The 25,443-nt window shown below is 36.3% G+C and overlaps 1 protein-coding gene across 1 annotated transcript; it reads right to left on the reverse strand.

The window, feature by feature from the left end:
• Window positions 1-24,227: 24,227 nt before the first annotated feature.
• On the reverse strand, window positions 24,228-25,211 carry LOC130994094 (uncharacterized). The gene is made up of 3 exons (XM_057919128.1): window positions 24,957-25,211; window positions 24,776-24,844; window positions 24,228-24,710 (listed from the first exon to the last, which is right to left on the reverse strand). Exons 1-3 carry the CDS (start codon window positions 25,209-25,211, stop codon window positions 24,228-24,230), a joined length of 807 nt encoding a protein of 268 aa, XP_057775111.1.
• Between the last annotated feature and the right edge of the window lie 232 nt (window positions 25,212-25,443).

Consider the following 25,443-nt stretch of genomic DNA (forward strand, 5'->3'; position numbering starts at 1 on the left):
TATCTCTTGCCAAGTGATAGTCACTCAAACTATCCACAGAAGTGTCTTGATACTCTGATTCTTCCTCTTTTATACCAGCATCACCAGTAACTCCTTTTTGAGTATCAGAGTCAGCAGATCTGGTAGTGGACTCCACCTCAAGTTCAGTACTTGATAAGTCTTTCTTATATGGCATGACATCTTCCTTAAAGATGACATCTCTACTCACAAGAGCCTTTCCTTTTCCTGACTCTATACACCATTATTTGTAACCCTTCACACCAATGGGATATCCAATCATAATGCATTTCAGAGCTCTAGGTTCTAGCTTGTCTTGTCTTGTGTGTGCATAAGCAAGACAACCGAATGCTCTTAAATGAGAATAACCTCCTGACCTGCCATTCCACATTTCTTCTGGAGTTTTCAAATTAATAGCAGTAGAAGGACACCTATTAACCAAATAAGCTGCTGTAGTAACTGCTTCTCCCCAAAACCTTGCAGGCAATCCAGAGCTACTCAGCATACACCTTACTCTCTCAAGTAAGGTCCTATTCATCCTTTCTACTACTCCATTTTGCTGTGGATTCCCTGGTACAGTAAGATGCCTTTTGATTCCTTTAGCTTTACAAAATTCACTGAACTTTTCAGATATGAACTCAAGGCCATTGTCAGTTCTTAAATGTTTAATCCTGCAATCTTTTTCATTTTCTACTTCACTGCACCATTGAACAAACTTATCAAATGCATCAGATTTATGTTTAAGAATGTATACCCATACCTTTCTGGAATAGTCATCTATGAGGGAGATGAAATAACTTCCTCCACCTATAGTGGTAGTCTTTGAAGGAGCCCACAAATCACAGTGGATATATTGTAATGGAGCAGTGGAAAGATGTTTACCAACAGGATAAACTAATTTCTTACTTTTGCTTAAAATGCATGATTCACAATTATTAATACTAACTTCATGTTTAGCATCAATAAACCCCTGCTTCTTAAGCTCTAATAAGCCTTTTTCACTAACATGACCTAACCTTGAGTGCCATAACAAGGATTCAGAAGTTGAAACATGCTCAGTTTCTCCCATTACAGTTGATCCCAACAGATGATAAAGGCTATTCTTTCTTACACCTTTCATAATGATTTTATCATTTTTAACAACATGCAAACTGAGGTTTTCAGATTTAAACTCATAACCTTTTGATTGCAGAGAGCCTAAAGATATTAAGTTTCTCTTTAAACTAGGAATATACCTGACCTCAGTTAGTAGCCTTAGTGAACCATCATGGAGTTTCAGCTTGACTGATCCTATCCCCTTCACAGGGCAGACTTCATCATTGCCAAGAATTACTGAGCCAAGCCCTTTTTCCTGCAGATCAACAAACCAAGATTTAGTTGGACACATATGAAAAGAACAGCCAGAATCTAGTATCCACTCAGTTTCATTTGAGCTTGAAATTATATTCAAGGCTTCTGCTTCTTGATATTGCTCAGCAACATCAGCAGTGTCTGGAGTGGATGATTTCTGAGCTTGCTTCTTCTTCCAACTGAAGCAATCTTTTCTGATGTGGCCTGGTTTTTGACAGTAGAGACACTTTCTGGTCTCATTTCCATCTTCATCTTTGGACTTTGATTGAGGCCCTGACTTTGCTTTCTCTTTCCATGGTTTCTTGGTTTTTCCTTTCTGAGGTTTGCCTTTGACATTCAAGCTTTTATTTGGTGCTTCTGACTTTGAATCAGCAGCTCTTTGAAGTTCTTTAGACTTCAAAGCATTGATCACTTCATCTAGTGTGATTGAAGTTTCTCTGCCATATAGCATGGCATCTTTCAGATTATCATAGGACTTAGGCAAAGCATTCAGCAGTAAGATTGCCTTGTCTTCATCTTCCAGCTTCACATCTATATCAGCTAAATCATCAAGAGTTTTATTAAACTCATCTAGCTGGTCAAGAATCCCTTTATCCTCTGTGATCTTATATGAGTAGAGTCTCCATTTCATGTACAGTCGATTTGCAAGAGATTTTGTCATGTACAAACTCTCCAATCTTTCCCAAACTCCTTGTGCAGTATCTTCCCTTGCAACTTCTCTCAATACCTTGTCTCCAAGACAAAGTATAATTGCACTGTGGGCTTTCTGCAGCATTTCTTGGTATTGTTCACTCTCTTCACCTTCCTTCTTGGGAGTTTTACTCGGCTTTAAGGCCCCAAGCAACCCCTGCTGAGTCAGAATGGCCTTCATCTTGAGTCGCCATAAAGCAAATTCATTTTTCCCAGTAAACTTTTCGGTTTCAAATTTTTCCATCGCCATTGATGGTAAAATTCACAGACTAAAGACAAGTCTGCTGCGAGCTTCTTGATCTGGATTTTGAGATTGTGAAATCGCCGATCCTCTTCGCCGTGAAGAACGGTTCCCACAGACGGCGCCACTTGTTGCGCAGCAGCTTCCAAAACACACAAACACAGATCGCAACAATGGAACAGTACCCACACCTCTCTCAATACCCTCTCAATACAAAGCTCACTCGATTTGTAAAACTATGAAATACAGAAATGTAAAAAGACTCAGGGAATTACGTGGTTCGATCTGTATAGATCTACGTCCACGGACACACAACCAAGAATTTCCACTATGAACAAGAAGAAGAGATTACAGACTCCACACTCAGCAACAAGACCAAGAAAACACAGTCTAACAAGCTAACTTCAAAGCTACTGCATATACACTTCTTGACCTCTATTCAGCTGAGAAAACTCTTAAACCTATTCTCTTATCTTCAGAGAATATATATACAAGAATTGAGAGAAAACTAACTAGAAACGTGAACAGGAAGTAAAGTTGAAGTAGGCTCGGTTGAACTGAATTCTGTTATAACAGAATTTCTTCTTCCTTGCTTTCTTTTCAGTTAACTCCTTGCACTTCTCATATTTGCACCCAAGTCCTTCATCTATGTAGTCATCAAATAACAATAGGTCTCCTGAATCTAATCTTAAGTCAAGGTAAAGTGCTTAACATCCTATGATTCACTTAGCCGGGTTTTCAAAATTTAATGAATAAATAATTGAAAACTAAAATTCTTGAGTTAAGAACACCAACAATATTCTTACTCGTCTTTCTTTTGTAATTGAAATTATAATAACCAATTAAATCATAAATACTTTCATTGCAAAATATAAACGCAACATGCTTAGCATATAATAAGTAATTACTTAAAATATACACAAAATAATAATATATTATGATTATGCAAATTATCATTTAAAATAATTAATCAAACTATCTAATAGTCTAATTAAATAATTAAGTGCAGTCCCTTTTAATGAAACAAAGAAAAATCCGCACAGCCCAATGAGTAAAGCCCAGCTGTTTTAAAAGAAGAAAGCCCAACACGTAAGGCCAAAACCCATCCCCCCTTCTCTGCTCTACTCTGTTATGCTCTGCTATGTTATGCTTTGCTCTGGTGTGCTACGCTATGCTCTGCTCTGCTATGCTATGTTTTGCTCTGGTATATTACGCTATGCTCTACTCTGGTATACTCTGCTCTACTCTCCTATGCTCTACTCTACTATACTCTGCTCTGCCTACTAGCTCTGCTCTATGCTCTGCCTACTCTCCTCTGCTCTGCCTACCAGCTCTGCTCTCTGCTCTGCTCTACTCTCCCCTCCTCTGCTCTGCCTACTCTCCTTTCTCTCTCAAAACCACCGCCTCTCTCTTTCCCCTCCATAGCTTCCGCCGCCACCGCCTCTCTTCCGGCGACCGCACGGCCGGAAGGCCTGCTGCCCTCGTCTCCCTTTCTCTCTGCTCACTCCGACCGACGGACAACAGTGGTGCCAAGCCACCGCCTCCGCCTCCCTCACTCCGACCGACAGCAGTTCGCCTACCGCCGACCGCCTCTCGCTCAGCCAACCAGACACACACACTCACTTATTCTTGATACAATAGTTTGAAAATGAAATCAAACGAAGCTTTGAAGTTCTACTTCCCCTTCTTCTCTTTCTTTGTAAAACCAGATTCATATTTATGTATATATATATATACACACAAATACATGCACATGAAGTTTGTAAATATCATTTGTTACAAAAAATTTTGAATACAAAATCTGAATTGCTTGCGTGGAGAGTTGGCTACTGGGAGTTGTTTATACATGAAATGAATTGGGATTCTTAATCGAAATGTGAAGTAAAGTAGCAGGGGAGTTAAAGGTGGAACCTTTAGAGGTTTACTCAAATTCTGTGATGGTTGGCTGCTTGAATTTGTTGGGTTGCTGTAGTGGTTAGAAACATGAAAAATCATTAACAATGAACTTGTTGTTCTTAAGGAAGAAGAAAAAAAAAAGTGGTTTAAATCTTTACCTTGCTATTGAAGCTCAGTCTGGGGTGTTGGAATGAGAGAGAGGAAGTGAGTGAATTGAGGGAAAATAATTTGGCTATTATATAAGTGAACTTGCAGAGGAGTTAAATTTTGGGGTTGCTGCAATGATGAAAGAGAACATAGTAGGGCGGCTGGTAGGGCTAGTGAGTGCTGATTGGAGGAATAGGGGTGGCAGCTGTGGTTGGAGGAATAGGAATAGGGGTGGCAGCTGTGATTGGAGGAATAGTGTAGCTAAGGCATGGCTGAACTTGAGTTGTGTGGCTGAGGCATGGCTCGAAAATAGGGTAGCTCAGGCATGGGTGAGCATGCTGCGGTACTTGGCAGTAATGGAGGTGGTGGGTTGGGATTCTCCCCCCCCCCCCCTTTTAAACAAGACTCTTGGGTTTGATTATTAACAAGTATGGTTCAATTAAAACTAAGGCCCAAAATGAATCATCTATACTCAACACAAATACATAATTAAAGTCCAACATAAATTTTAAATTTAAATCTTGTAAAAATCAATATTAATTATATGTAAAATATTTCACATATACACATGCTCATATTTAAATTAATATGCAATGCACAAAAATTTAAATAACTTAAATATTTACAAAAGCTTTTGAAATTCATTTTTGTTGGAATTAAATAAATCATTTTTTCTTTTATCCGACGTGAATCATCTTAATCTAAGCTTAAATTAAATTCTAAACTTAATAGGAATGGGCGGCATATTACAGCAGGCAGGGGATCCTTTGTCTCGTTCTTGGTGAAGAGGCGGAGAGCCTTGTCCAAGACCGGACGCCACTAGCCCGGAGTCGAGGGGGAAGAGGGATCGATGTCTAGTAGGGCATTCAACTTCTCATCATCCACCTGATCCAACACAGCATCGGGGTTGTACTGGCTGCGTTGTTCAGGGGTAGCAGTTACTTGGTCCAGGATAAGTCGATTGCCCTCCTCCACTAAGAATTGCATAGCAGGCCCCATCAGGAGGAACATATCTGGTGAGTGACGGAAGGCTTGGAGGGAGTCCTTGGGCATGTAGCGCAAGAACAATTGACCCCACGCAGACAAGAAGTACTGCTGGCAATATTCCTTGATCCCCCGCAAGAAGGTTTGATTCTCTTGATCAGCAGCCTCCGTTTTCAGTGGATTCAATTTTGCCCTGCACTCCTCAGTAAGTTCGTGCCTGAGGGCTTGAAGTTCTTCCTCCCTACTCTTGGACATCCGAGCCAACTTGGCCTCGACAGACTCCTTCTCCACCTGCAGCTTCTCCAGTGCAGCTTTGGTCCTGCGCAGCTGCTCTTGCAGGTCTGAGTTGTCGGCCACAGAGGCCATAAGCTCCTCGTCCTTCTCTTGAATGATGGAGGTCGCCCGAGTCATATGTCGGGAATCAGCCAAAAATTTCACCATTAGCTGCACAGATTCAAACAATGGTTAACAACATGAATTGGCAATCGAATACGATAAGTTATAAAATGGGAACATAGATGACGTACTTGCTCCACGTCCAGGCACATGTCAAAGGCAAGATCCTGCATGTCCATGACATCATACCTGCACAGGTCAACAGAAATGACCTGCAACTCCATTTGAGACTGACACTCTTGGCCGGTAAAATCTTTTAGTGCGCGGGGGCCCGGGATATCCACCACAGAGTCAAACCCCTTTGATGTCGGCGCTGCTCGGCGTATGACATCTTCGAGTAGACCCTCGAAGGAAGAATCTTTACCTTCGGTGTCAGTAGGAGCCGAGGGCTTCTTCTTCTTCTTTGGAGGTTGGGAGGAGCTCGTTTGTCGTGTCTTACGGCGCCGGCGATCTCTGAGGGTTCCATCCTTTGCAGAGCTCTCCTCACACTCATCATGCAGTTGGAGAGGTTGAGGTTCGGTAGATGGCAAGGATGGGCGGGGTTGCCCAAGGTTGAAGGATCCCGGTGGGACGCGTTGCGCAGTCCCAGTCTGCGTAGGTATTTTCTCTTCCGCCTCAGCGCCGGTGAGGAAGCGGAAGTTGTCAAGCTGACCATGTTTTTTAGACCTCCACATGCCTGCGCAGAAACAAGGACAATTGAGAGACCCCATTATCAATATTATCAAACAACAACATAAATGCTTAAATATACCGATAGAGGCGAAAGGGTATCGGGAGAAGAGGCCTGCGCCGGCCAGAACAGAAGGAGTAGTAACTAAATCTATAACATTAAAATCTTTTTTCACAAAGGCCCGGTTCAGAAGGTCTATAAAACTATTCTCCAGGTCATCTATACGGTTTTTATTGTGAGGAGGGGTGTGCTTCAACTGGTGCCACTCTACCTCGTTGGTGCCTGTGCAGTCCTCCCAGGTACCGTTGCGTACCAGTACGAAGAAATACTTATCATGGAACTTTTTATCTCTAGAGTTTAAATTACCTAAAAACTTCATATTAACATGTGGCCGAGCGGTGAAGTTGTAATGACAACCAGTACATTTGAGGATATGGATTTTATGAAACAACTCTGCGCTGTGGGGGTAATTATTGACAGCGCAGAGGACATGAAGAATGTGGGCTCTACGAAGGGAAGAGGGGGAAATCTGAAAGAAGGGGATCCTGAAGCGTTCGCATACATCTACAAGGAACTTCGAAGGAGGTAGGCGCAGCCTTCACCTGCGCAGTCCAGATTGGGATAGTATCTTCACGCCACTTTCCGTCTGCATCAGGCATATCGCCTGTATCCTGTTGTATACGGATCTTTAATTTCGGGTCTTCCACTGGAATGTGCAACATACGCCGCATCTCGGCTATCTGGGCGGCGGTGACTACGGAGCGAGGAAAATGACAGCCGTGGCATGACATGTCATCTTCCTAATTTATTTGTCGTTGGCGTGCACCCACGGTGGCCATAATATATATAGAAATATTACAGGAAAAGACAACAACGACACATCCAAAAGAGAAAGAAAAGACCGATGGGGAGAGACGGAGTAGTGGGAAACCTAACCTGAAAAAAGGAGTAGTGGTCGGATGGGATGTCACAGCCCAAAACCGTTCACTACCTTTGCAAATTTTATTTGAAAATTTTTATATTTTCGAGATATTAAAAATATAAATCTATGAGTCGAGTTTGTGGAGAATTATCTAGTCGCGCCCCTAGCTAGATGTATGACTCTAAATTCTAGGTTATACCTATAGAAATAAAGTTTTATATTCCAAAAATATTTTTATATAAATTTGGGCCAAAGGGGGATTTTAATGGGCTGATTTTATTTAAATAGTTGGGTTTAATTTTTAATTACCTCATGGGCTCACTTTCACCTAAGTAATTGGGTTTAATTTTAATTATTTTGAGCTACATATTTCTTTTAATTAAGTTGGATTTATCCTTAAATTATTTTACTAATCAAAATTTTCATAAGAAATTATATCTTATTATTTAAATTATTAAATCATTTCTTAATCCAAATTTTCATGAGAAAATATATTTTACTATTAAATTTATTAGATCAATTATTTTTTAAATGATCTTATAGTTTATATTATTTTCCTAAAAGTTCAAATAGGCCCTTATATTTTATTATTTGAATTTATTTAACTAGGTGCGGCGCGACTAGGACATAACTGTTGATCTGAAATTATTCAAGTTATCTATCAAATCCATATTTTCAGGTGTGGGATTTATTTCAGTACATGCACGTGGTTAATATTTGTCCATTTTAATATTATGTGTTTACCGTATGTGTTGTAAAAATATTTATCGCTAGGGGCCAGCATAATTGGTCTAGGACTTCACCGTCCTTGGTATGCCACAATGCGATTTCATGTTACAGGGTTGCAACCATTATATTGTCGCCAGGGGCCCACATATAGGGTCCGGGACATTAAAGTCCTTGGATTGCCACAGTGCGTATGGAAGTTATGTTACGTTATGACAATATGTGTTACCATTTTATTAACATGGACAACTATTGCATGTTTCCACACTGAGTGTACCCTGTATGCTCATCCCATATTCAACAGTTTCAGGTGATTGATAATGGAGGCGCGTGGAGAGTCGAATGGGCGCGTCGAATCTATTTAAAAATAAATGTTTCTTAAAACATATTATGTTATTTCATTTGATATCTTTTGGTTATGTAAACTCTGAAATTCTATGCTATTTGTGATTTGTTTAAATAAATGTTGTTATAGTATTTTAATGTCATGACTTGTTTAATTTATATTTAAATTCATTTCAAATATTTATTTAAGAATTTATATCTTTATGAAAATATATACATGGATACATACATAATTTTTAATTATATAAAGATTTTATTTTGTTATATTTTCCGCTGCTAAAAAGATATTATTTTATATTTAGAGTTTTTCCTTAGTAAAAGTTTTATTAATTAGTTAATTATTTTTCTGACATCTTCATGTCGTGCTTTGAAAATAAAGTTGTTAAATTTATGATTTCAAAATCAAGATTTATATTTGAATACATTATTGAAAATTTTTGATATCTTATAAATCGTTTTAAAAGTGCTTTAAAAACCAATTTTATTTAAAGGTTTCTTTTTCTTAAAATTATTTTCGAAAATATTTATTTTAAAAGTGAGTTTTAAATTATTTTAAAAGACTTCCGCATTAAATATTTATTTAAATTTTATATTTAACTTCTTAATTAGATTAGGGTGTTACACGGGAAACCTAACAGGAAGGACCGGAGGCGGCGGAAGATTGCAGAAATCAGGAAAAATTCGAGGAGAAGTTTAATGGTGGAAAAGCGCAGAAGGTATAAAGAAGAAAATGAAGTGAAGGGAGAGAGGTATTTATAAGAGCAAGAATTTGAATCGGTTAAAGGGGAGGGAAATGATTAGGGTTGGGAAACGTGTGATGTGAAAGAGAGGGTCACGATTATTCCAGAGGATGGCGGTTATAAATGGAGGGTTGAGACCGAGTCAAGTCGAAAGTAATGAGTACTGGAAAAAGTAACAATGTCAGAATCATTTAATGTGAGGAGACGTGAAAGTAAGGGATTCATCTGTGTTGATGACCTGCACAGCAGGAAAATATCCGTGGTGAACTTTTAGTCTACAAAAATTCACAAGTATTACTACACCTCTTTTCGTAGACTAGGGGGAGTAGCTGATGAGGAGTAAGGATCTCATCAGCGCAGAACTTACGAACATATATGAGTTTATATGATTAAACTAACAACACAAACTTGTAGTGACCACAGGGTAATACACCAGAGGAGAGCCTGTGCAGCCTCGAAAGGAGAGACCAAGCCATATTGAGGAGATACTTGCGTTGACTTCTAGATGAGAGACCAAGCCATATTGAGGAGATACCTGTCAACCTTGAGGACAAGAGACCAAGCTATGTTAAGGTGCCGCCTGCGCAGACGGCCACACATCACTATCACCAACTGGGAATCAAAAGAAGAACAATATGTCACAAGCTCCAAATACAAAAGAGGAGAATCAAGAGAGACGACACCCGCGCAGGAGAGTACGACACCAGACTGCGCTGTCATGAACAGCGCGTAGCATTTGTAAAGCTACAAAGTTAGTTAATAAAGAATATTCTTCCGATAATGACCTAGGTACGTATTCTAGCATGTGGAGTACATGAATTAGAGTGGAAAGTCTAATGTGCCCTTCGCCCTTGTAAATTCCTATAAATACTCTTTGTAACCTTCTTCACAAGGCAAGTTACACGAAATAGAATTATAGAAGAGTTTTGAGTTCTCTGCAAGTTTTCCCTTTGATTCTCCGACTACACAGGTGATTTCCAACGTCTTTAATATGGTTTAGATTAGGTGTTGGTGTGAGGCTTCACCAACAGGGATGATGACAAGGAGAAAACAAAACACATACGAGAGAAAAGAGTGAGAGAAAGGGACAACCCTCTTGAAGTATCTAGTTCGGTAAGAACTAGGTCAGAATCTTGTGAACAACCTGCTCTGATACCAATTGTTGGGGTCCCGGAGGGTTGACTGACCGGTGTATGGGGTTAGAATACACCAGTGGGCTATTTTTTGCAAAGCATAAACAAACTAAACCAGATTTCAGTTAGAAATTGTAGACTGAAACTGAAGATTCTTCAGTGGATTGACATCAGTTGAGCGTTGGGCTTGACTGATGTCCAGAAAAGGCTTCAACCTTAGTTTGTGAACAGAGCAAAGATATTAATCTTTCTGACTAACAATAGTAAGTAGGATTAATAACTCAGCAGCGGAAAATAAACTTAGTGCGAATAGCCTTTAGAAAGAAGTTTGTGTTTTGTAAAATCCTTAGTATCACTTTTCAGTTAATCCAGTTCAGTTGAAAACAGTTAAGTACAGAAAAGAAAATAACTAAAAGCATGTAAAGAACATAAGGATTTTAACGTAGTTCGGAGACATCTCCCCTACATCCACAACCAGATAATTTGTCTCACAAACTTCTTTGGGCTAATGCTTAGAGGTGCACAGCAAACCTACCAATCCAACTGAATTGGTTTTAACACTTAGCACGCCCTGACACTGTCGTGCCCAATCAGCTAATGCTAAGCTAATTGAAGCCAGAACCTTTAAGCTGTACTCCCTCTTGGTTTCACGGTACCAAGGTAACCTACCTAGTTTAGTTTCCTTACCGTGTGCCAAGGGACCTAACAGTTTAGTTTTCTGGTACTAAACTACGACCACTCAAACTCACTTTTCTCTCGGTTGAAAAGGGGGTTTGAACTCTTCCAACTAAGATTACAGAGAACAGGCTCTCGTGTAATCCATTCTAGGCTTAATATAAAATAAGAAATGCCTAGACAAACAAGAGAATTTAGGTAATCAGCTAGACTGATTTTACAACGTGGTTTACTCTCTTCTTCGATTCGAAATCTATCTATGGAATTGCTGACTCTTTACTCTGGCAGAGCTTTAGCGTATGTCTTCGAATCGGTAAAGATTGCAGCTGATCCTCGATCTCTATTTATAGGCGATGTCTTGAATAGATCCGTTGGAGAGATGGTCTTCAGGTTTTCTGTCGTTGTGAGAGGATGTTGCTTGTTGGGCTGAGGTGGCAATCTTCGGATACTCCTTTTGACAGCATTTGAATTGTCTTGTCCTTGGAGTATGGTCCTCTGTATCTTTACACGCAAAGGGAAACTCTCGTACTTGCAAGGACTATCTTCAAATCTTTGGCATTTAATGTTGTTGTACTTGAGCATTAAATGCAACATGTTCGGCACTTTTATCTTCAGTTAGATGCAGAATGTCGAATGGTGTTTGAGATGTCTCCAGTTCAATGCTGATGTTGAGTTGTGTGATCATCTACGATTGATGACTAAGACTTCCAGTCGAGATGTGTCATTTCAGTGAGGCGTGCATCAGTTGAGCTGTCTTTGATCTTCAGTCTTTGGTTCCTTGTCCACTTGATCTAACGTCTTGGTAACTCTAGTCAAGGCCTGTGAGAACTGAAACCTTTGGACCTGCAATTGAGACAAAGATAGGAGAAGCAAACTAATGGTTTTGGTGTCATCAAAACTGGTTGAACATCTTTTGTGTCCCAACACTTATGGATAAAGTTCCTTATTCAGACATAGTTGGTAGTATCATGTATATCATGATATGCACCAGACCAGATTTAGCCCACGTCATAAGTGTTACAAGTAGATTTATGGCCGATCCAGGAAAGGTGCACTGGGAAGGTTTAAAGTGGATTCTGAAATTCTTGAAAGGAGCTGCAAACTGCGGGATTTTGTTTGAGAAATGAGACATGACTGATCAAAAACCATTGGTTAGTTTTGTGGATTCAGACTATGCAGCAAATGTAGATTCAAGGAAGTCACAATCTGGTTATATTTTCACTATGTTCGGTGCTGTCGTTAGTTGGAAGTCTATACTGCAATCTGTGGTGGCGTTGTCAACTACTGAGGCGAAGTATATGGCACTCACAGAGGCGGTGAAGGAGGTTCTATGGTTGAAGGGTATTGTAGCAGAATTTGATGTGGAGCGGAGGTCTATTTCTATTAAGTGTGATAGCCAAAGTGTTATTCACTAAGTTAAGCAGCGCTCTAAGCATATCGACATTCGACATCATTTTGTAGGGATGTTGTGAGCAGAGGAGCTGTGAAAGTGGTGAAGGTGTCTATAGATGATAATGCTCCAGACATGTTGACAAAAGCATTACCTACTCCAAAATTTAAACATTGCTTAGAGTTGGTTAATGTCTTGTCTCGATGAAGAGGTTTATGTTTGGAAAAAGGGTTGAGTGTTTATACGTTCAAGATGAAGATTTGTGGAGGATGTGACTGCATATACACCCTTATAATATTAGAGATGTGAGCAGCACGTGAGAGTTAGCAGTTGGGATTTTGTTAACGGTGCATTTAGTGGAAGTTTGTTTTAACTGTTAAGCTCGGTTAGTTTTGCCACTTGTATCGGATGATCAGGAGCGTTGATTATCAATAACTGAGATCATATTATAGCTGATGTATATAAGAGTAGTCTATGGGTGTTAGGAGCGTGTAATTCATTCATTACTGTATGAGATTTAATACATGAAATTAGGCGTGAGTAGATCTTATCTAAGATCGAATCACGTAATTGTCCGTGTGTTTATTGTGATTTGCATTAGCTTACTTGGTTGTGTTCTTTGTCATTTTGCAATCTGGTTTTACAGAAGATAGTAAGTTATATTTGCAGGATAATGGGAGTACTTCTTAAATTTACTTTTATGTATATATATTTTTTATTTATTACATAAGTAAATAAAGAAATTTCGCGCGACGGAGAACTTGAACCTAGGACCTCAGTTCTTGGACATTAACCTCCTACCACTAGGCTCACACACACACACACACTTACACTTTTATGTATATTTTTGTATTTTGATAATGATTTTTAAAGCAATATAATTTTAATCCCGTAACTTAATGGGAAAAAATCACTTACAATATAAAAGTAAATGAAATCTTTACCATCAGTCATACATATATGCCTAAAATATTAGAAAAAAATTAATAATAATCAGAACCATATATGTATTTAAGATTAAAAAAAATCAAAATAATGTTACATGCTTTGTTATTTACAGGGGGTGATATATCAATATATAAAATAGGGTAAATATCATTTTATGTTTCAATGTATTAGCATTTTAACGAATATATCCTATTATTCGGATAAGTGCATAAAAGTATCAAACATATCAATTTTTTTTATTTATGGACGGAAAAAAAAATCGGCATCGAAGCCGTGACGTGGATCTTCGGAAATCCTAATAGGCACCTTACATTGTTATTGTGGGCCGGTTTCTTTTTTTTTTTTTTTAAATAATGTAATTACACATGTGTGTGAAACGACGTCACACACATTAAAACACCTTTTCTTCCTCAAACCTACGGATTACACTTGAATTTTAGGAAAAATCGTACAACCCTAGCTCTGTTGCGATACCCAATCAGCCATAAATCGACACTCCATAAATACCTATTTCAAAATCTCGGGTCTTCTTCCTTCATGCTGCGACATAGTGCCTTCTTCTTCGTTGGTGATTCTTCACGTCGTCATAGTGGGAGCCTTCATTCTTCACGTCGCCGCAATCGCGAATGAGTTTGAGGGCTGAATTAGGCACACAAATGAAAATTTTGGGGAAAATTTGAAGGTTCTATGGTAGGATTGAAAAATTCCTAGGTTCTTCGATTTTTTCCAAAATGTTTAGAAGTGTAATCTGTAGTTTCACACACATGAGGAAGAAAATGTGTTTTAACGTGTGACGATGTCGTTTTGGACACATGTATAATTACATTATTTAAAAAAAAAAAAATTGGTCCAAAAAAATCATGTAAATTTTCGACGATCCACGTCACGGTTTCGATGCCGAATTTTTTTTCGGGACATAAATTAAAAAAAAAATGGATATTTTTATGCATTTATCCGAACAATAGGATATACTCGTAAAAACGTTAATACGTTAAAACACATTGATATTTATTTTATAAAGCATGTCTACGCAATGATTTCTCACCCCTTGTAATTAAACAACATAAAAAAAAAAACAATTATTAATGACAAAACAAATAACTAATGGGATGATGATTTCATCAACTTTCATAGTAGGCCCGCTAGGGACTGTGGTGTACTTATACCTTTGTCATAAGACTCATAACCTAATTGTTATTGCGTTATGCTCTATCGAGTTATGATGGATTCAATGTGACATTTACAAAATATATACTAAAACATAAACTTCATATATACATTATACATTATAATGAAAAAAGAAATTAGAAGATTCATGAAACGGCAGCCGACATAAACCCAACTATTACAACCCCACGAGTGATGTTGACAAATAAACGTCCACTAAAAATCCCATTAGAATGTTTTTCTGATACACAGTTGTAACCAATTGATACAATGCAGCCGTCATTTTTAGAATTCGAATTTATAAATTTTGTGCATGTACATGCACGTATCCACTATTTTCTACACACAAAAAATCTCTCGTCTTTTTAATGTTTGACTTCGTCGCCCCTAGTTAATTAATTTTCAGCATTCAGGTTTGACTTGGCTTTGAAATTAAAAGGCCATGGCTTTCAATATTCTCACAATGTCGTTAATTTCCACTCGTTTAATGGGAAAAATAAAGGGAGGTAATTATCACTTTAAACTCCAAACTATTTTCCCACTATTAATTATATTTTGAATTATCGAAAATAATTTTTTAAACTTTAAACTATTAATTTTGTATCAATTGTACCATTCGTTCACTTTTTTAACTTTAAAATTTTGACGTGGCTCATCGGATACCACAATGTATTTAGAATCATTCTTTTTTTAACCTATATTATATAAAATGACGTAATTATATGAATTACTCATTAAAAATTCAAAGGATGAAAGATAGATAAAGGGTACAATTGATACAAAATTGATAGTTCAAAATTTAAAAAATTATTTTCAATAATTTAGGATATAATTAATAGTGCAAAAATAGTTTGGGGTTTCAAGTGATATTTACCCTAAAATAAATGTGGACTCTACTGTCATTTTGATATAATTTGACTTAATTTTTTTACATAATAACTGTATAAAAAAATTATGCCAATGTAGTTTCAAAATTAATTGATATTATAAAAGTGAATCGAATCAACATGTAAAGTGATGCGGATCAATACAGTCCAATTGCCTAAATATTCCACTATGGATTTCAAGGCAAATGTATGAGTATTATACTATTATTACCTGTATTATAATAGAATAAAGTAGTGGGAAAAGACCTTATGTTTAAAGTAATCATCCAAGAATTTTTGAAGGAAAAAAGGGACCTACAACGAAGATTTATTAATTGGCCGGCAAAGTTTAATATTACAAAGTTTGTATGTCCACATAAACCAATATTATAAAAATCAATAAAATAGACTAATTGGCGTGTACGGTCCAATGTATATGGATTAATATGATAAACGCCTTTTTTTGGATACTTTCTAGTGGAATTTTCCTACTTAATAGTGTTGTCCATAGGTTGTATTAATTTTATTACCTCTCTGCTTTAAAATGATATTTCAACAATTAGTTTTATATTGTCTGTATATTATATCACATGAACAAAAAGATATTACCCCTCCCCTCCTTCAAATAACTTTCTAAAACAAAGGAATATGAATTTTAAAACAAAATTAATTATTAAATATATTAAAAGTAGTAAAAATTTTATTATAATTAATATTGAAAGTGATGAAAATATGTTATAGTTAATATTGGGCGTGATGAAAAAGTGAAAAAATAAGAATAAATAGGATATTATTATTGGTGGGTATTGTCCTAAAATAAATAGGAAGTTATTTGGGGGACGGTCTAAATAAAGAAATATAAAAAGTTATTTGGGTGACGAAGGAAATATATATATAGGGTTAAATTGCATTTGAGAAATCAAATATTTTACGAAATTACGAAATGTTGGACATATATCAATAATTTTGATGAATATGTCAATAATTTTATTGAACAAGTATATTTTGATTTGGGGTTTGAATCTTGAAGTGCCAAATTTTCAACAAATACATATATTCATCAAAATTATTGACATTTTCATCACAAGTATTAATATGTTTAATATTTTACAATTTTATAAAATATTTAATTTCTCAATTGAATTTTTCTCTGGCTATATATTATAGTATAGATGTTTACTTTTAATGTTTTGATTTGAAACATAAGATGCTATAAACTTACAGCATAATGAACTTGACTGATATTATAGTATTGTGCTAATACGGGTAAATTATTGTATTATATTCATATATGAATCTGATATTTAAATTAATTGACAAAAAAAAGAGATATCTGAAATAACTTGGTAAATTTAAATACTAGACTCTTGAATAGGGATGGCAACGGGGCGGATTCGGACCGGGTATTGCTTTTTCATCTTTATACCTGCTTCAAAACTTTACCCTCATACCCGTCTCTATATCCATTTAAATCGGATCGGGTTCGGAGCGGAGATTACCCAACGGAAGAAGGTAATCGTCGGATACCCATCAATTTATTTATTTATTTATTTTACAATTTCTTTTTATACAATCAACATTTTATCCATTACATTAAACATATAAAACTCAAAATAAAATAATGGTATTATTTAAGATTACAAACAAATCATAAATTTTATAATTAAAACTCAAATATATTTTTATAATTAAAATTCATATTACATGGTATGAAGGTGAAATTTCGGGGACGGATTCAGGACGGGTATTCATACCCTCGAACTCGACACGGGTATACATTTCATACCAGCCTCTGAACCCGTCTCCAAAATTTCGCCTGCATACCTCATCCATTCCATTAGGAACGGCCCGAACTCACGAGTTTTTCTGCCATCCCTACTCCAGAAATAGAAAATCGTGTGTTTTTTACTCTTTATCTTATTCTTTGGAAGAGTGTTATTTTTCTTTCTAATTTTCCGATTCAAAATAAATTGATTTTTTTTTTCTGTACAAATAGCAAAACTAATTGAAATCATCAATTGCAGTAAACTCTGATGTAAGTAAATAATTTGAATAACGAAGAGTAATGTGCATTCGGTTTATGGGATCCAGGAATCTACGAATGAGCAATCATTACATGTAATTAGGGTAATTATTAACTACTCCCTCCGTCCCCAAAATAAGTTCATCTTTTTCCTTTTTGGGACGTCCCCCAAATAAGTTTTTCTTTCTTTCTTTCCTTTTTTGGACATGATTAATTACACTTTTACCCTTATCTTTTAAACATATCTACAACAATACCAACCATGGCCCACCATTTAATTTTCTAATAACACCAAATTATACCTTAATTAAACTCCTAATTCGATTAACCTAACATCTTTCATTTAAACACTAAATTAAAGAATATGTAAATACCCCAAACCCTAGTCTCTCTTCGTCTCTGAGCTGCCGTTCATCCCCAAACTCTCTGTATCGATTCTTCCGCCTCTCTTCATTTCCTTCCCAGATTCAAGATCTATGGACGAATCTCACACAGGAAATGAAGAGGACACTGTTGTGCCTGAAACACAATTCGATTTGTGCGAGGAGGACACTATCGTTCCCTAGACACAAGTCGATTTTGGTGAAGGTGGCGCAACCACCGTCGTGGGTTGGGGCTTTCCACCGCCGATGGCTCGATCTCTGTGTCGCGTACAACCCAGGCGACCTCGACCCTCCAACTTTTGCGCGGAGAACATAGTAGTCCCTGAGACACAAATCGGATCGGGTGCTGGTGGCGCAACCGCCGTCGCGGGTTGGGTGCTGGTGGCGCAACATAGTATTCTGAATTTAATTTCCCACCACTTGAATTTATAATCGGTAACCTCAAATTGATGAATAAGGAATTTGGAAGTTTAAAACAATAAAAATAGTGTACTGCCACTTGTCGAATTTAAGCTAAAACAGAATTTGGAAGATAGTTTCAGGATTTCATTTAAAACAGAATTTACATTCATTTAAAAATATTTTAGAGTTTTACTGTAATTAAATTTAAAAAGGTTTTAGATATTCAAATGTCAAAAAATATTAAATGTTTAAAGAATTTTGATTTTAATTAAGTTATCAATTAACAAACTCTAATTACCACAACACATCATTACAAGTGGGCCCATTTCTCCACTATCAATACACTTCACAACATTTTCTTAAAACCTGTGCCGTCCCCAAAGAGGAACTTATTTTGGGGACGGAGGGAGTATTGTTTACAATCATTAATCAAAGTTGAGACATTTTCAAAACGAGTTTAGTTATTAACTATTGTTTCAAAACGAGTAGTAGCTACTCTTTTTTGACACCGCAACCCTCTAAGGAACCAGCTAGCTAAGCCGATCATTAATTATATGAATATTAGGTACCTAATTAGTAAGTAGTATTGTTTATATGAATCAATATTTAGACTCTGTTTTATATACGCAACTGCAACCTTTCGTGCATCATAATCATTTTTTTCGAAGGGGCATGCATCGTAATCATTATTAAATGCTTTTTCTGAAAACTCAACTAATCATTCAAGATTTGAACCTTAGCCACTAAAAAAAGGATTTTAACTATAGCCCTAAAAGAGGCTTGCCAGATATTGAATCAAAGTGAACAGTTCGGGAATTAGGAAAGAGTCGACGAAATGTTGCACTTAATTGAACGTTATTCTCAATTAAGAAATTGTTATATACATTATAAAAGCATATTATGAGTTAAGGTGTGATATATATGTTTGATTAGTATATTTTTTATTATTTCATATAACACATTAGTATTATAGTATTTGGTAGAATGTATTAAAATATTTATAATATATATATATATAATTCATTGTTTAGTATTATGTATTAAACTTATATATAATTAATAATTATTATAATTATGATTTTTATTACGTATAAGCAGTGAAGTAGCTGGGATTCTCGAAGGGGTTCAATTTAAAATTATATATATATATATATATAACTTTAAAAATAAAACTAAAAATTATAAGAGAGAATCACAATATTATTTTAAGTATAATGTATCACTAAGAGTGTGTTTATATACTTTGATAGAAAATGTTAGAAAAAATATATTTTCCATCATTTTCACATGTTTCCTATGATGGATAATTTTCTCCGGTCAGGCTGGAAAATTTATTCGGGCAGCACCTTTTCACTCTTTTTCTCACAAATATTGGATAATATTATCCTATTGGGAGGGTGTGAAAATATTTTCCAACATTTCAATTTTTTATCTATCTATTTCTAACAAAGTAAACACATGATAAAAAAAGGAGAAAAATATAATATTATCTCACATTTTCTTATCCATCATTTTCAAATGAAAATTTTACTACCAAAGTAAACGCACTCTAAAGAAATAATAGCCGGACATTACTATATAATAACATTTCTCTATTATGTATATGTTTTTGTTTTCTAAAATATTATTGTATCAAATCTTAATTAGTAACAATTAATATTAGGGTTAATTGCATATAAATTACTTAACTTTCACCAAATTCTCATTTTGCATATGAACTTTAAATTATTTATTAAAATTACTCAACTATTAACTTTTTCTCATTTTGCATATTTATCCATTTTCTGACTAAACTTTGGGCATGAAACGATATCCTTTCCATCCAATTATACAATATGACGGCAGTTCTATTTTTTCACACGGTCATATTTATGCCACTCAAGCATATTCATGCCAAGCGAATATTATTTATGCCATGTCGCCTCGACGAAAAATGGGCGAATATGCAAAATGAGAAAAAATTATAGTTTAGTAATTTTAATAAAGATTTTAAAATTCAAGTGAAAAATGAGAATTTATTGAAAATTTAGTAATTTATATGTAATTAACCCTTAATATTAATATCAACATGTTATAGTAATAACTTAAATGATAGAAATTAGAATGATCAATAATTACTTTGTATTTAAAAAAATGATTCATATCCTAACGCTGACTCATATTCTGCACGTAACAAAATTAAAACACTAAATGCTCGTTAATAAGTTGATACAAATAATACATATCTAACAAAAAATTATGATACTTCCTTCGTCCTTATAAAATGTATTCAATTTGTCATTTCCATCCATTCACATAAAATGTATCCAATCTATTTTTAATAAGTGTCCACTCACAATAAAATAGAATCTTTATTCCACTCAAAACACACTTAATTATTTTATTAAAACTCATGCCATTTAAAAGGAGATACTTTGTATGAGGAAGGAAACTACTAGATGTAGTAGTTTGAGCTAACAATTAATATGAACCATAGGACTACTTAATTACTCAATTACATTAACAATAATATCTTACTAATTCACGCAATTAAAATCAAGGTATAATTCAATTATATTATTGAGAATAAACTAAACAAACAATTTATCACATATTTTTTTTTTAAAAAAAAATTGAAGCTAAATGAAAATATTAATATAAAGAATTTTACATTTAAAAATTAAATCTTATGTAATTTTTTTCTAAATTAAAATTTGATGAAGAAAAGTAGAAAACTGTGACGTCCGAGGCAGAAATAAGGAGTGATCGTCGGTGCATAAGGCACAAACAAAGAGCGGCTCCTATAAGTACTTTGAAGCGGAATGGTACATGAACGAATCGAAGCACACCAGAAAGAGAGATATTCCAAGAATATGCAGATATGAGACTGCATATTGGAGGAGAACTTAAATGATTTGATAAGTGCTAATCATACTAACAAGATGCATCTTCTTTTCTAGTGCCCACGTGGAAGAAACTCAAGGTTAAGCGTGCTTGGCTTGGAGCAATTTCAAGATGGTGACAAGGTCAAGAAGTTTTTCGAGGAGCATGTAAGTGAGGACAAAACATACTGCAAAAGACTCGTGTTGGTCTGTAAGGACAACAGTCAAGTTTGGAGCCGAGCTGTTAAAAAAACAACATGAAATAACTTAAAAATTATATTATAAAATATTATATATTATGGTAGGAAAAAAATGAAAAGAATTTAAACTAATTTTTATTTAAAGAATATTCTTTTCGTCTCCACAATATAGTTCATTTTTGGACGTCCGTAAAAATTAGTTCATTTCTATTAATGGATAATACTCCACTACATAGTGAACCTCTTTCTCGAGTCGTATTACAATTAATTCTCATTATTAACAATATCTTTTAGGTGAGATCATTTCTCCAATCACAATACATTCAACTATTTTTATTAAAACTCATATCGTATTTATTACAAGTACTATATAGATTAATTATTTTTAGATTTCTAGTGGGGCCCGTGTCGTCTCCACTTGTCCTTGCGTAATAAGTGGTATACAGAGCTACACAAATCAGTATAATATTTTTAAATTTTAAATTAAATTACGAAATGAATCCTAGCAGTAAGTATATATGTTTCTGGACAAAAGCATATGGAATAAATTAACCTATACAAATCATATCGAAAGGCGAGATGCAATTTTTATTTGTAGGCAAACATTTTATATACAGCATAATCTTCAATCTAGAGCGATTCGCATTACACATTATCATTGGTCATTGAGTGCATTCTACATAAAGGATGAGAGGTGGAGTTCGGCCAGATTTTAATTAACTTAGAAAGTTGGAGACTATTTTATCACGTAGCTTATTATCTACCAATTACTATATAGCTAGGCTGTTTTGCTATATATATTGGTATAAGTCGATTTAAGTGTACAAATTTTAGATATATCATGTTTTTCAAAAGAAGAATATGTTACTATATACGGATTATTAACATGTAAATACACAAATTTTTCTCACTTTCTAAAATTTAATATGACTTTTATTTTTTGACCACAAATATATGAACTTAATGTTTTTTCTTATTTCTGACACCGATAAAGAAAAACTCTATTTACAGTTGACGTGGAGGCCACAATACATGACGTGAACTACAGAATATGCACTTGAATAGAGTAGATGTATTCATTATTTTGATTGGAGAGTGAATGACGTGGTATTACGGCCTTCACGTCAATAATAAATTAGAATATTTTTTTGTCGGTCTCAAAAATCAGAAAAATATATATATATATATATATATATATATATATATATATATATATTAAGTTAATGTATTTAAGGACAGAAAATGAGAAAAATTCGTGTATTAACATGCTAATAACCCAATATTATACTACAATATTTTCCTTTTACTTTTATAATAAAGATATATAATTGATAGAATTATGAATTTACGGGTAGGCATACTATGTCGGGTGGGTAGCGCACCTATTTCAATAATCAATTTTACGTACAACTCAGGAGAGGTGGTATTTACTCAAATTATTTCATATTTTAATATTAATATGACACTGAATTGCTCTTTATTTTTGTTAAAGACCGTCCTATAATCACTGCAGCCAGTCTTTGAGTTGAGATCTTTATTAAAATTTAAGTTGAACTTGCAAATAAAACTATATTTTTAATGGCACCGAATGCAAATAAAAAATGTGGCGAAGTGTGCAGTGCAAATCGAATGATTTTATTGATTAGGAAAACAAATGTAACGATGAAGATTGAACTAGAGTTTCACTTCTAGGACATCAATACATTTTTTTATTAAATTGCATTTTTATAAAAGAACGAAAAAAGGAGAAAACAAAAGCGAGAGAACTAAACCCTTGAGAGCACAGAAACGCAAACTAAGGGCCGGGCCTCGTTAAAACCCTCCTACAGAAAACCCCATGGGAAAAGCCGTAAGAGGGAAAAAGAGTACCCGTCTAGAAAAGCAAAAAAGAAGAGCGGAAGAGAAAGTTTCAGGAACTCCGGCCTAACCATCGTCCCTAAACCATCCCGGCTCAGAAAAAAGGAACAAAAACAAAACAGAAGACAAAGCCAGAAGGCCGGTGAGACGCCGTCGCCAACTGACCACCGAAAAAGACACACAGAAAGAGCAAAAGGCCGGTGATACGCCGTCGCCCTATGCTCTATCATCGAACCGTGAGGGGTATGGCCGGTTATACTCCGTTGCCATAAACCATCCCACAGCTCTAAGACCAAAAAACTAGGGAACCGAGGAGAGTTAGCGAGGAGGTTCCAGTTGAGGCCGGTGAGATGCCGTCGCCTAAACCGAGAACGCCGAAAAATCCTCGTCCAGAAATCATGCCGGAAGGTTGTTTGACCGGTAAGATGCCGTCGCCGCCAACCTATCCTCTGCCTACCCGCCATCAACAAACAGCGAGACCCAACCGGAGAGCCCCAACGAGCATGCAAAGTAGTGCGGCCGGTTATATGCCGTCGCCGCAACACTTCTTTATGCCCTACATCTCCAGACTTCCCGTAAGCTCTCCAGCACCTCAACATGCTGTCCAGCCCAGACGGGAGCTCTCCCAACGCAGCAACGGAGAACCCCAGACATTCCGTAAGCTCTCGAGCACTTCCACAGACGCTGCCCAGCCCAGACGGCTCTCCCAATGCAGCAACAGCAAGACCACCAAGTAATTGACAAAAAGCCCGGAATACACCCAAGGCGGAGGCCGTTTAAATGCCAAGAACAACTCTGAATTCGAACAGAACCCATGAAGTCGTGTGAGTTCAGAAAAAGGCACCATCCAAAACCGAGAAAAACCTCTGCCCAGCTCCTACTCCAATCCATATAGGCGAGCCCGCCTATTGTATGTCGAAAGTCCCCATCCAGAAAATCACTATTTTTGCCGTACATAGCTATGCACCGAAAGATCCCTAATGACGGCATCGTAAATCAGCGGAATACTGTGAGTCCAACGTCCCTCGGGGGTGTGTGGACTAGCCATAATGTCCGCAGGAGCATTCCCTTCTCTAAAGATATGAGTTATTCTAAAATCCATATGATCAAGGAAAGAAAGAGCTCGTCTCCACAAAGCCTGGAACCTCCAAGGAACTTTGCTAGATTTAGTCATAAGAGCGTTAACAACGTAAGCCGAATCCGCTTCAAACCAGATCTTCAACCAGCCACAATGATGGGCATAGCCGTAATAATACCTAATAGCTCCGCCTCAAACGCATACCCCGTACCTCCTTCCACATGGAAACAACCCCTTACAAAACCTCGCCAATCTCTGAAAACTCCCCCTGCACAAATACGACCAGGCGCCCCAACCGCCGAACCATCCGTGTTTGCTTTGATCCAAGCAAACGCCGGCGGTGACCAATAAACCGAGGCGAACTCCGACGGCGGCCGTTGCTTCACTTTAACACCTAAATTTCGAGTGATGAGGTAGTCCGCCCAGGTGTTGTTAGTACAGCCAATTTTGGCAAAAGAATTTTCCACCTCCAGGAAAGCCGATTTGATAAAGCTAAGGATAGCACGACTCTGAAAATATACTCCATCAAAATGGCTTTTATTACGCGCATTCCATATCGCCCATATCACCGAAACAACTCCAAGTTTCCAGAAAACATTAATTTGCGAGCTCCACTTTATAGACTAAGAAAAGATGAGAAAACTATGAATATCAACACAGTGTCTCCCCTCCAGCTGATTGAACCAACCCAGGAATTCAGCCCAGACCGGTTGCACTTTATCGCAAGACCAGAAAACATAACAAATGTCTTCAGCCTCTTGAAAGCAAAGAGAGCAATAATTGGGCGAAATCAGACCCTGGCGAATAAGCTTGTCCCGCGTAGGCAACCGATTTAAAATAACTCTCCAACACGTGATGGACCGGCGAACAGGAATGTAATTTTCCCATAACCAGCGACCCCAAGAAACACAAGGGAAACGGTGACAATTAGCAGCAAAAGCAAGGGCAGAAGTAACATCCCCATGCACCGACGGTTTCCAAAGTCTGACATCCTCATCATCACCGATAGGCAGAAGCAAAATATCACAAACAATGTGAGGGAACTCATCAATAAAATCCTGCGAAAAGTGCCAGATTCCGTCATAGAAATAATTTGCCACCGTTTGATTTAATCTGTTACGCATAATTGCCCATCAATACATTTTAAAGTGCAAGTTGCCCATTATTTGATAGTAGTAATTAATTCTAGTGAAAATGACAAATTGGTTATCGAAAAAGTTGTATTTTAGGCAATCATGGATTTTAATTTGATAATTAATTGTTGTATAACTTCACATATATTATATTCAACAAAACTTGTGTGTGCTTGATGATCAAACATAATTTATTAGTAAGATGCTTCTCCTCCAATCAATA

The sequence above is a fragment of the Salvia miltiorrhiza genome, chromosome 7 (genome assembly GCF_028751815.1).
Source record: "Salvia miltiorrhiza cultivar Shanhuang (shh) chromosome 7, IMPLAD_Smil_shh, whole genome shotgun sequence".
Taxonomy (NCBI): Eukaryota; Viridiplantae; Streptophyta; class Magnoliopsida; order Lamiales; family Lamiaceae; genus Salvia; species Salvia miltiorrhiza.